Source organism: Pocillopora damicornis, chromosome 3 (assembly GCF_964200805.1).
Source record: "Pocillopora damicornis chromosome 3, jaPocDami1.2, whole genome shotgun sequence".
NCBI classification, from domain to species: Eukaryota; Metazoa; Cnidaria; class Anthozoa; order Scleractinia; family Pocilloporidae; genus Pocillopora; species Pocillopora damicornis.
In genome coordinates, this window is record NC_142672.1 from 381,239 (window position 1) to 395,095 (window position 13,857).

Consider the following 13,857-nt stretch of genomic DNA (forward strand, 5'->3'; position numbering starts at 1 on the left):
CTCATTTAAATACCGTCCATACATTCTTCTCAGAGAAAGGTTCTCTCTTAGCAACTAAAGCAGCGTTGTGCTATAATGCTTCTAAACTATAGGATAAATCAGTATTCAGTTTTTCTTTTTTTAAAAAATAAACTCCTCATTAGTTTGCAAAGGGGAAACTTAGTAAAGAAACATGAGAATTAAATTCAACTTTGCCTACTGAGGAGAGTTCCCACTGTTCAAAAGAACAGCAACTGAAGGCCAACAGACCCGAGAAAAACTTTTATGTAAACAACATGGAGGTTCTATTGGCTTCCTTTGATTAGATTACCTATAGCAGTTGTGTGGTTGGTAAGTGGAGTACTACGACTTAAGCGAGGTGAAAACTCAGAGAAGAAAGACGAAACTACGTAGGATAGACGAGGTAGACATGCCTTTCAAGCGACCCTGTTGGGTTTCATGTCCCACAAGATAGGTATCTCAGAGAGCCCCATTGTTTAGTGATTCCCAGAATCCCTTGCTGCATTGTAAACATGGAGACGCTTACACGTAGAAACGTTTAATAATTACATAAAAATTTACATACCAATCGTGGTGTAACTGTATTGAATAATGACTCGCGTAAGGTTCGAATAAACAGGTCTTCGCTGAATTTACAGTATTCGGTCTGTGTTTCAGCAAAAATATCCGAGTTTGCGTGAGAACTGATTTTGATCAAATTTTATCATAAGCATCTTTTGAAGATGTTGCCCTTTCTTTGCAACCCCGTCAGTCCAGGAGCTTTAGACATGGATATCTGTGAGGAAAGTCAATGAAGTGAAGAGGATTTAAGCCGCGGATAATAGGATTAATTAGCAATACAAATTAAATCGTCACTAATCTAATGAAGTAACTTTTTCTAAAAATGTTGCTTTGGTGATGAGTACAAACTACGATTTGATGAGGAAGGCAATCTGCTGATTAGCAGACGTTGAACGCGCCGAAATTACAGGTTTTGACACGACAGGAGTCGTTTTACTGTTATTAGGTCCTAGGACTTAAATGCATAATTTATGCTAGTTGTCAGCAGGTGCGAGGACAATTAGCGAGTCAGCCAATCAGATTGCTTTATTTCTGTGATGCTTATTCTTCTTCGGGCCAGATGGAAAGCGTGTGTTATTGTTGTACTTCTTACCTTGTCGTACTCAAATTTCAACCCGTTGACGTTCTACGCGAGTGAAGAGAGTGCAAATATAAATATAGAAGACAAGAGACATCGTCCCAGGAGTATTGCTTCAGAAGAAGCAGGTGGGATGATTTCTAATCATTTTTTACATTCACCTAAGAGCGAACAGTGTTCGGCTACTTCGTACAAAGTTCATAATTCTAACCTTTAGTGAATATTTGAAATCGAAGGGGATTTGCGGTAATCTCTAACTCTGTTTAACGATTGAGCCCGCAAGAAAACGCATATTCCGTTTGTGCGAAAAGGTAAGCAGCATTTTGGCGCCACTGGTTTATCGACCAATTCGTTCGCAGTTATGGCTGACCAATTGTCGGTTTTTTTGTTTACATTTATCCCATTTTTGTCTTGTTTAATTTGGTAAAATCGAGAGCACGTGGCCGAGGCAAATTTAATTGTTAATCCACAAAGGTCCACACTAGTTTCCGTGTAAAACTCGGTTACAGTTATTAAAATTGTGTATTTAAATGTGAACATAAAAGTGACGAGTTGCCTTTATCATTCACATCGAAGAGTTAACATTGAAGTGACAAATCACATCTGCATATAGCAACAAGCATATATTACAGACCAGACCAACAAAACAATGATTATATAAAGATTGAGGAAAGATGAACCTGAGGGACTGCAACAGTTTACTCACAAAGTCAAGGATTAAAACTTAAACTGTTTGAGGAACAACAGACAGAAGTCTTTTGTCAATAGGATAAGAATTGCCCAGAAAATCTTTAAATGTGTTTATGATCAATATATTGCAGAGAAGTTCAGCATATCCTGTCTCGTCAAAATAGAACAGAGTGCACCTACTATCGACTTTCGAAAAAACACTGCTTGCGAACGATAACCTACAAAATTTGTAGATTTGTAAAAACATAACCGACGAATAAGGAAACTCAAAAAGATAATTTACCACACCATCCGATTTACTTTTTCCGTAGTGTTATCTCGCCTTTGGATAATTTAACCATAAAAATTGATTCGTTTGGAACAGATAGTTTGAAATTTATACCCCGCCCTGTACTTTAATTCACGAGTTTTGATCGGCGCCGCAGCAATGAAATATTCTTCGGTAACTCAAAACCCTTGGTGAAGTGAGTCATAAAGGTCAGCCAGCAGATCACCTTGACCGCTTCATTGCCAAGGACACCACAACATCCCACGAAGTATCATTATGCGAGCCCTTGCTGTGACAAAACAAAGCTTCGATTCCCTGTTTTGTAAACATTGGCGGAATTTCATAATGTTTGCGATAAGGCAGCATGAATAATAAATTTTAACTGTTATCAAATTTTGAAAGATCTTTCTCGTAAAAAGTGCGCGAAGATGTGATTTGTCTTTTTTTGTAATCTCTCTAACTGTTGGCCGTGTAAAATATAATGTGTGCCAACTGGAAATAAGAATTTTGCATTAGTATTCGTTCCATTGTGTTACCATACATATCAAGCTGTTGCTTGTCTGTCTTGAGTTGCGCCTGCGTAACCGCCATTTAAAAAAAAAATCAAATTCATTCAAGAACTGAGCCCGTGTTTCTATGTATGACCATTTGAGGTGTACTAGTACGAATTCTAATTGAAGATATATATTGGAATTTGAAAGCAATTTTTCATGAAACATTCGGGCGGATTCCAATCTGCTGGCTCAAATTTTTGCACGCTTGTTCCCTGCTTTATCTGTTTGTCTAACCTTAAACAGTGTTTAGTGTCACGATAAAATGCAGGCTCAAAAGGATGGCACCGATCAGCTTTGTTACCGTCATTCAAAACCTTTTCAAATACGTCTTCTTAAATGACCTAAGGAAAACTGTGTTTTGAACAACACAAGCTACAGTTACTCATTCCTTTCAACGCTTAGTCTTTGTAATGACTTTTGCGAGAGTCATTCTTTCAAAGTATTAAAGTTTTTAGTACATTAAATACTTAGACTAGGTTATATAAAAGTTCCTCTCCCATCTTTTTAACTTAAATTTCTGAAGTTTAAGACACGCATGTTAAGATACACGTTGTAAGAAATAACCACTTGACACCTGCGGGCTCAATTAACTTGCTTAATTTTACCCTTCACTTCTCCGCCCTCTGCATAAATTTTCTATACAGCCTTCCATCAAACAATAACAGTAAGACTCCGAGTCTAAGATGCCATATCGGTAACAATCATATCATTACTAGAAATAGCTAATGAGCCTTAACCAGTCAACCATGATACCTTTCAGCCCGACAGAACTTGAAAAGTAGTTCAGTAACAATGCAGTCCCTGTACGTCTGTTTCAACAAATCAAAAATAGCTTTTTCCGTTTTCTTTACCGACCAACCGTGACCTAAAAGATTTAAAAAACCTAAGCTTGTTTGTTGAACTATTTTTCCTTGAGAGAGTAGAAGTATCTTCGTATTGTTTCTCTCATTGTTTTGAAACTGTATCATTATTTTACCGAACTCTCGAAGGCATCACACCCAGAATGGCGCGTGACGGATCGTTCTTCTATGGTCAAAGGTGACGTTTCGTCACATGAAGACGTTGCGCCGTTGACGTCATATTTTTTTGCGTAGGTATGCACGATCACGTCGCCATTCATCATGTTGATTAACCATTAAGATGATATTAACCTTGAAAAAGGGAAATTTCATTCATTTGAACTAAGAAACTCCTGGAGAATTTAAGAACTAATAAGTGAAGACTGAAAAAATAAAAAAAAATTGATTGACATTTAGAAACCACAATACCGTCTGCGTAGCTGATTGCTTCACTCGTGTTGTTTAAAATAACATTTTACGGTGTTTGAAACCAAAACTTGTCTGAAACCGAGAGAATCACAGATTTGGTCTGTAAATGGTGTAATGACGCCGGGAACGAAAGTGCTGCCGGGATATCCATTCAGTTTTGGTCTAATTATAATTGAGTGATCATTTGAGCATAGATGAATTACGCTCGGAAGTGCTAGTAATATTGCTGTCACATCACGTTATCAAAATTATCTGAGAGAGATTCTCGTTCCTGGAGAAGGTATTAGAAGAGTGGTAATTCTGTAATATCAATACGTTTGGAGCTTCGATGAGTTTTTACTGGTAAGAGACACATTATATTTATTATACTATCAGTCAAGTTACATTTCGAAGTAGCAGCTCTCTCTCAAAACGTTCTGCTTAACTAGGCTTGTCGATAACGCCATGAACTGAACTTTACACAGCCTTTTTAGACTCACTGCGTTTACGAAACAATAAAATACGTTAAATTTCCGCTTAAAATATTTCGTTTTCTAAGTAGTTTTCATTTCGACACCGGCTTGTGTATTGTAGCTTTCAGAGTTGTTTGATTTATAAGTGCTATTCAAAGCCGTTGTCGTCGTAGTGAAGAGTTTACATATTTTACATAATTATCACTCGATGAATTGGTCCAGAAACGTATCTAGACCCCTGCTCTGTTCAAATCTATGTGCTCCTTTTAATTAACCTACCAAGAACTATTTAGAAACGAAATTATCTAAGTAAAAATGAGATTTTTGAAGTCAGCTTCATTTTTCCCTAAACTTAAAACTGAAGTAACCTTAGCAGACACGGCCAACTTAAATTGAAGTTTCCTTAAACTTCGTTGATCAAGTTTGTGAGTGTAGTGTAATCTCCTAGAGATATTCACAAGTCGATAGTGGAACAAGTTATGGCTTTTGGTGAAAACCAACAAATCTTTCTTTCCAGCAGTTTGACTCTATCATTTGTAAAGTTTCCCTGCGCAAGAGTTTTTTACAAACTGCCTGAAATCTTTTTACATTGTGCAATCGAAAACTTTTTGATCACAAATGGAATACCATTCGTTATAAAAAGTTTCTTTGAGAAATTGAGATCTATGTTTTTGTAATTATTTAGATCTCTGAAATGAATACCTGGGGAGATCGAATTAAGACCTTTTGTAGAGGTACTCCGAACTTTGCGAGTTGTTTATAACCGGCGGTCATTAGTGAGTTTACGTGCAGTAGCAGCCGAGTGGAACAATACTCACAAGAATCGACCTTATAAAGTGATAAAACTTTTATAATCCCAATGCTTGTAATTAAGCTCTTGCGCTCATCAGTTTTCTTCTTATGGGATTTTATGCAAGCTTTTAAACTTCAATACGAACAAAGCCACCCAGAGAATTTGGGAAGAAAACGCAATTGTTGTAATGTATCTGCCATGAATCGTTTGTGCTTAATTAAGCTTCAATTAAAAATATACCGACATTGATCTTAAGCATCTTTTTCCTTTTAAATCGTAAAAGCCACGTGGTACCGAGATACGATCTGTGTCTTTCGTGTGCTAAATGATAAATAAGGATCATTGGACACTTATTAGAAAGGTGAGGCCGTGATTTATGATGATTAATGAGTTTATGAGACTTAAGTGTTATTGCAGAATGTAGTTGATTCTAGTCACGGTTTCAGAAGCCTCCCAAGCTACTCTTTTGAGATGGTTTCTTCTTGTCACGTGAAGCCACCTCTTAGATTCCTTCCAGTTTCGTTAAGCTTATTGTTGTTGACTACGAAAGTGTTGCTCTTTAGAGTGCCACTAAACCACTCTCGGCCGAGGCTTTGTTTGTTTGCGTGTATTTCCAATTAACTTTCTTGTATCGAATTTCCGCACTCCAGTCTTGAATTGTTCTCAGTTTGTCTTGTCTTGCTCGCTGAAATGTGTTGACTGATGATCTGAATACCTAACTGAGAGACACGAAAACAAAACTCGTGTACAGCAAAAGAGACTTGAGTTGTCGACTTCCTCCCGGATCGCCGCTGGCCCGGTTTACTTAGCAGCCTAGCTAATCCTATTTGCTAGAAATAGGTTCCTCGATAACCCTCCATCTATGGGAAAGACTGTTGCGCACTGTTGGCGGGCTAGTGAAATAATAACTGACTTTGACAACCGCTGTAGTGGATTTTGGAAAATGGCTGACATGTTTGGCTAAGTATTTTGACCAATTATTGAATTCGGGATTCTGCTCGCGTGGTTTCGTGCAAGGATTGCGTGCGATATCTCATGGTTTACTCCGTTGACTGGGCGTGCCAGAAATTTTTATTGCATGGAGTTTGAACACTGCTTTTTCTTTCACGTATTCAACTAATAAATAGCACACAAAATGGAAATATCATTTTTTGAAGTACTACATTGCCCATTGATCGTCGTTGAATTCCGGTGCACTAAAGTGATGTTATTTGAACCTCCCTTGCTTCCAGCCTCAGACCCACCAGGCCAGTTTAGTTTCCGCGTTTTTAACTACTAATGTCGTTTTATTTTTACTTGCTTTAATTGGCTTAAAGTATTGAGATATCTACACAATGCATGGACATGTGTCTGCGGTAAAGATGGGCTAAATTTGTTATCTGCTAACCTGCGTTTTCTGACCTAAGTTATGTTACATAGGACCGCAAACACAATTAACTTGTTTTCAAAGTTGCAGTAGAAAAAGCGGTGTTCTAAGTGACAGAACTGCAACCAGCCAATTTGTCATCTACGGCCCGGCTTCGCGGGAACAGCAAAACGGGAAACGGCGGTAACCTAACTCACTTAGTCCAGCGTAACGCTGCCCTGGCTTTCTGATACAACCCTATCTTCTGATACATCGCGTGCGAATTTCTTAGCAACGTAAACTATGAAACTGGTGTTTATACTTTCGAGCGTCATTACAGTCTTTTAGCCATGACGCTAATTGAGAAAATGTTGTTCATTTTCTTTGCCTGGGATTATTGATTAATCCCTTATTCAAGTAATATGCTCATTCCGTTCATACCAATCGAAGACCTCATAACACTGACAATCTGCGCAAAGTTGATCTCTTATACCGAAGAAAATTTTCAACTAAAATGCAAGTAGAATTAAAAAACAGATTGCGAAGTCTCCGTGTAAGCTGTTCTTTGAGTTGTCATGAAACACACCCCTCAAAAGGGATCCCCTCCTTGGCATGGGAGTACCATTATGTGTATGGATTGGCTGGCACGGAGGTGAATAGAATGATAGCAAGCACTATTTACCTCTAGGCATAGCCCAGAGAAATCCATTCACCTCTGCACAACAAGCCAGATGACTTTAGTCAAATCCGATATAGGATAATGTAGTTCACGTGTTCTCTGGCCCTAACATCTCGGTACAAAACAGGTTTGGCATAGCCGGTTTAATCAAAACGGTTTCTCAAGTATTTCTCAAAGTTCCCAATATTCTTTTTTTCAATTTCCAAAATACATTTAGTCCTATTGTTTGTGTTGCTTTCCCTCTTTTAAGCCGTAAAACAGCGTTGTCCATAAGAAAACCTGAAATTTTGATTCGGTAACATCGTAAAACCTTTTGTTTAGCTCGCTTCTTCGAATCACAACCTCTTAGGATAGGAGTTACATATTTTCTACCGTGTGCATAACTTGAGTTAAATATGAACAATAATCTTCATTCGAGTATTTAAAGAAGCAATGAAATGCGGCTATAAGTGAAAAGAACAACATATTTTTGCCGAAAAGCCGCAGATCATCAGAGGAAAGCGTTTGTTTTGCCTCCGGGCTTCTTGCCAACAATAAAGCATTTAGAAGTTCCGTCTGCGGTGGATTGCGAAGTCACTCACAAATATTTTCGAAATTGCTCAACCACTATACAAGACAAAACTTATTAGTTGTTAATGAAAAGCAAACAAGGAAAATGCTTTTACTTTAAAACACTTTCGTTGACTTTGTGTTTTGTTTCAAGAAGTAAACAAGGCCCTCAATTCACACACAAGTTACTGTAAGGTCCACTTCAGTGTTTTGTATTCAGATTAGGAGAAAGGTGTGTGAGTTCTCACATGGCATTACTACAATATCGTTATGATAAGCCTCTAGATTGTAGTGAACAGCGAGACGGGAGGTTACTTTAGAAGAAGAATCATTTCAATTTTCACCGCCATCACTCAGTTTAGCGCTTTTAGCATATTATTATGAAAAAGTAGATTTTGATCTGTAAATTGTTAACAAAGGAGTTATTGGTTCCTGCCAGTTTTGATCATGTAAAAGGAAACTTTTTAATACCCTGATCCTTTATTTAAGTATCAGCAACTAAGTTAAGCCTAAGAGCTTAGTAGATGGCTTTTATCTCTGATTACTGTATCCGGTTTTTTGAAGTTTGTCGACAAATTAATTGAAACACAGAAAGGAAAACTTTCTATTCGATTAGACGGACCGGAAATGTATTATCGAATACTTAAAACTCTCAGAGTTGGTCTGTGTCAAATTTCAGCCGGTGTAACGATCCACGGGAAACTGTAGTAAACAGCCTAGCTTGAATTCAAGTGACTCTTTACCGCTGACAAACAACGGAGATGTCTAGTCTAAGAGGAATTCTTGACAAGTAAGGATTGTAATTTTATCACTCAATGGAAAACTTCCATATGTTAACCTTTATAAGTCACGCTTTGTCTGGAAAAGGTCGCAAATTGTGTGTTATTTTTTACAACGAAGAACACATTGTGGCTTTCACGCTCTCCATGAGGGAACTCAAACACTAAAACAGGTGTTAAGTCGTTTCAGCTGTTAGAAGAAGAACGTCTGATAGGGAACGAGATAAGTCCACCTGTCATTGTGATATTCCTTGAAGCCTGTTTAAACCCGAGCTGAACTAGCGACAAAAAATTGAATTAACTATTTCTGAATATGCCAACAGCAAGGTCAGATATGGTGGTGAATATCTTCTCTTAATTCAAAGAAGCCTATACCAGCGAGGAAAACATCGCCTGAAACCATAGCACCGATCACTAAAAATGATTCAGTCATTACTTTTTTATTTGATCCCCGGAACCGGTCACGGCATTAAACTTAACCGCCATAGCTTTACAAGGCTGGATTAGACAATATAGTAGTGAAATAGAAGACAGTCTAGTCTCGTCTCGTCTGTCATTAAAAGGACTAGTAACAATAAATGCGCCAAGTGATAATGGATTGGAGGTTTACGCATTAAAGGAAGTCTTGCTCCACGAACTATTTTTGACTTACTTCGACAAATAACGTATTTAACGAATTAATATAAATTGAACCAATTGAGCTCTCAAAATCGGTACTCTTACTGCGCGCGTTATCTGTGTTTATGTTATCAAGCGCGGTGAATAACTCGTTGATAGACCTAATGGCGGTTCTCTGTTAAGTAAGTAGGCTATTTTTTCAACGATAAGTACCAATTATAAATTGTCGAGGAGTCCTTTTGTATGCAGTGCACATTCCTGCCGTTTTTTATCACACGTTGCTTTGCTATTCAAGTTTTAGTTAAGGACTAACGTGTTTGTTGATCAAAAATCGCATAGCTACAAAACTAAGGCAAACAATTGAACCTGACTGACAGACTGAAAGATTTGTTTTGACATCACGAACAGCGACAAGGCACGAAAGACTTAGAATGTCGGTAAACTTTGCCAAACAAGACGCTTTCAACTGCCAAGCGAACCTACAATTACTTGACAAAAACGAGGTTCTCTACAGGGACTGAGAAGAAAAGAATCACACAATAACTGTAGGAATTACTTCCAATTAGCTAGGGGTAAAATTTCCATAGGGTTTGTCTACACACGCGCATGCGTTATTTGCTCGATTCTTGCATGGGACAGTTTGTATTAGCGTGCTGTGATACCGAGTAAGAATTTGATCATGTGTTCTTTCGCCTCTCGCAGGATAACATTCTAAGATCGCTGATTGCTGTGGCATTATGTACTTGATGTATCACTTTTTAAAAGTCGCCGTACATCGCTCTCATGCTTCGACAAGAGGAATCGACAACGCTGCCCAATAGTGCAGGCCTACATGAAGTAAACGTAAGAGCCACTTCAGCTGGTAAATCAAGTAAGTGCGAAGCTGGTTGTTTATTTCATTCCTGCTCCCCGCGGTAATGTACACGCAAATCACTACACATTGCTATCACGAGAAGTTGAGCGGTAGAGTTTGCGTCCATCACAGGGACATTTTCCAAACAAAACAATATTCTACTCATGTTGTTCTGTAGGGGGCAGCAATGTGTATACGAGGGATTAGAATGCAAAACAGTTTTTTTCTTTAACACTTTTTGTCATTTCTTCGAGGACGAATTAAGCGTCCTTTGACCCGGTCATGAGAATCTTTGATATGCGCCAAAACAAGAATCAGAGCTTACTGATTTCATGACGGCCTTCTCGTGTTACAACTAGTTACTCTCCGAATTGAAGAGGACCGATGACGAAAGTCATAAATTTTTTGCAATGCGGAGTTTAGCTCTTTATTGTGTAGCTTAATGTAGAGGAAGACGTTAATTGAAATTTGAAATATTTTTTCGGGGAATTCGGGGCAGGTTTTCACGTGCTCTTGAAAATGAAGGCAACTAAACTAATTTTCTCTTCTTGAAAGAGACCTTGCAGTGACAGAAAAATTGATTAAACAAATACTATCCAAAGAACTCATAAATGAGTTAGGTTTGTATGCATCCTTGACCAATTAGGAAACCTTCACTTAATTCAAGTCTAAACTTCTTTTCACAGCGATGTGTAAAGAATAAGAGCTAAACAATAGTTCATTTACATATATAACTTAATGATAAACACCAATGGGAATTGGCTTTAAATACTTCACTTTGCTCAGTTTTCCAACACAGTGCCTGAATAGGTTTTAAACTGATTTTTGCTTCTCAGGGGTAATATATTTAATAGTTGTGGCGGCAACAGCGAGGGTGTTCCTAATCCAGTTTATGAAAAGGGCTAATCTTTATTTGACTCAAAGCCGCTGTTATTGAAATATACACGTCTCACCAACTCGTTTATCGCTCTACAATTCCATGACATTTGACATTTTCGTGGCTTGCTTTGTAAAGTTTGTGTCAAAAAGCCGTTTAACGACAGCATATGCTTCCGCTGTTTGTTGTATTAAGTAAAGAGTTCGCTCGCTTTGCTGTCACTTAAAAGAGTTAATGCAATCTCCGGTTTTTCTTTCTTTTTCTTTGAGAAACCTTGGCTTAATATCATTTGCATTGTGATATTCAGTTTCCATTCAGTGTCATGTTGTTTGTTTTTTGATATCAAGTTTCTTCTTTTTTTTTTGTTTCGTCGAAACTTAGATTTATTAATGTTTGGCTTGTGATAGCGAAAAGTGGGTATCAAAATATTCGTGTTCACACATAATTTTCACACTAAGTGACTGTCACACTCCTCACCTCGTTTTGCGTGTTGCGTGAAGTAAAATACAGTCACGCTCAGAAATTTTATGCCATTCAAATCCAGGCGTCTTAATAGATTTACCTTAATCATTTCTTCTTCTGTTAAAAACCTCAAGTTTCACTTTTCCACTCTGCTGATGTGCAAGTCAGTGGGGTATGCAGAAAGTGAGCGAGTATACAATTTTATGCGCTATCATCACGCGCGTGTGATACTTGGTTCACGAATTTATCTCGAGTTTTGGATTTTTGTTTCTCACTTATCTACAGTCTATCGGAATTTTAGATGGTTAACTTAAATTATTTCATTATTTTTATTTCTAATATTATTTTGATATCATAAATACCATAAATATTCAACGAGCTCTTTGAGTCACGTGACAACTGAAGGACATGCGCCGAGCGCGAAATTTGATTTGCCAGAGCGGTTTAGTTGAAACGGCAGTACATCATTTCCTTTCAAGCAACATTTCAAGCATGTTTCTTTAAATTTCAAGGGAACTTTTAATCAGAACTCGGTGTTTAATTCTAGAGCTGTACTACTATGAGAATTCATCTGCCAGGCAGAGGGAAAGGTGAGAGGAGGGACAAACTCGGCTGCGAGATCTTTTATAGTCACGTACTTCTCTCCGAATTCAGTTCGCCAAACTGCTGTAATTGAGTTTTATCTGATTGATTTGCAGAATCATCGAGCAGTGGACATGAAAGGTAAGTGTTAATATCGCCTTGTGTTGGTTATCTCTCTGGCGTAGACCTATTTATTGCGATTCGTTAACTTTTAACTTACATTCGAGTAGTACTTAGCGCTAAAAATAACCGATAGGTGCGATAATTGAGGGCACTTTTAACGTCATCAGCCGATCATGCCCTTCCATAGTAGTATTTTGGTTTCGTGGACGTAAGCTACCACAACTATAACTTTTCCAAGCGTTAATTCGTTCACATGGCTTGCACATATATTAAACCATAGCGTTGGTGCTTGCGCAAGTCGTCTGTTGCGATAAAGTAAACAAACACTGAAAGTTTCTTTGTGAAGTGACGCGGACGGACATTTTTGATGCTCCCAGAAGCTAGAAGCAAAGCTTTATAATAGGCTTTAACGATCGGTTGTTGACATAGAATAATACCTCATAGACGTAGTGATTGAAGGATTCGAAGCTTGATGGCAATATCATATGGATATGGAAGGTGAAACTGCATGAGCGTAATTTTATTAAGCTAATTTTTTGTAGTTTTTCGATTCAAGTTAAGCTTATGTACACTCTCTTTACGACACAGAATTTACCCTTCTTTCTCTATTGTAAGTTTATTGCTAATTCAAAGAAAACTTTCTTTTATGCTGAAATTTTCTCCCAAAATTAGGGTAGACATATGTTTTCACTTGGAAATGGGCATTCGGCTAACTTCTTCGTAATCTCATCTTTGGCGAGATTGTACGTAGCGTCCATTTGTTTTGGAAAAGTGACAACAGTACAAACAAACAAGCTTAAATTGTAATCAGTCTATTTATGTCCGTTTATTTATGATAATGCTGATATATTTTGATGCTATATTGTTCCCAGAAGCTCAAAACGGTGTCAGTACAGTGCATACAGTTTATTAAAGTGTTAATTGGTGTTGAAAGCACGATATTCTCGTTTCGGAATTACTGGTTATTTCTTTGCAAACTAGTCAGTATTAGAGAAGATTAATTGGTAAAATTTTCGCACAGCCCCATACTATTGTAAAACAAATCTGTTTTCTCAATGGCAATGTATTTTTTTGGTCATTGTTTTCTCTATCCAAGAACTGAATGCATAATGTGGTATGGAGTTGTGCGGAAATTTTACCGTATTTTCCAATAATTGAATTTGATTTGGCCTCTCCCCTGATGTTATTTCGAGTTGCTGTTAATTCTGAACATGTATACAACAGGTGGTCATGGAGTATTAACAAATATTGCATTTTATTTGCAGAAGACATATCTTTATGATATTATATTTATATATATGTATTTTATTTGTATTAATATAGCTATGTTGTAAGCAGTGACCATTGATTGTAGACTGTTTATCTTTTATTTATAAAGAACCAATGTGCATGAAATAAGTTGAGTATTATTACTGCAGATACCTCTATGATTTTCATTAATTTTGCTGAAACTGCAGGCAGGGCATGTAATTGCGCCTAATACAGGTGCCAATGCAACTAAATTTTTCACTTTGGTGACTAGAATGTTTCATCATAACCTTAGCTAGAATTAAAAAGATTTGCAAAGACAAATCCGCGGCAAACTTCCTTGTTAAGTTTGTTTCCAAAACGCAGCACATGCATCTTGATCGATAACTAGACGCCATCTTGGATTTATGTAAGCTTAAACATTGCATATCATCCATCCTCGTGTCCACTTTGTAGCATGTTAAAGATCTTTTCCCTAACTTAATTTCTAGAACGATGACAGCGTAAAAAAAGGTTTTGTTTGTCTTTCAAAATGGCAACCAACTTTTTTTGAATTGGCCACCACTTTGAAGAATTTAG

The 13,857-nt window shown here is 37.5% G+C and overlaps 1 protein-coding gene across 8 annotated transcripts in view; it reads left to right on the forward strand.

The window, feature by feature from the left end:
* The first annotated feature begins 1,103 nt into the window (after positions 1-1,103).
* The window catches only part of LOC113674005 (kinesin-like protein KIF15), a 34,701-nt gene continuing 21,947 nt past the window's right edge, over positions 1,104-13,857 (forward strand). Inside the window, exons 1-4 of one of the 8 annotated variants that reach the window (XM_089199639.1) lie at positions 4,105-4,260; positions 5,447-5,524; positions 9,836-10,004; positions 12,024-12,048. In XM_089199639.1, the coding sequence (XP_089055765.1) occupies positions 9,917-10,004; positions 12,024-12,048 (113 nt within the window). In that variant the 5' untranslated portion in view covers positions 4,105-4,260; positions 5,447-5,524; positions 9,836-9,916. Of the gene's footprint in view, positions 1,267-3,940; positions 4,261-5,446; positions 5,525-8,415; positions 8,527-9,372; positions 9,706-9,835; positions 10,005-11,735; positions 11,916-12,023; positions 12,049-12,347; positions 12,529-13,857 lie in introns of those variants that run through there. The other 7 variants (XM_089199636.1, XM_089199637.1, XM_027190479.2 and 4 more) reach the window with 7 other exon arrangements.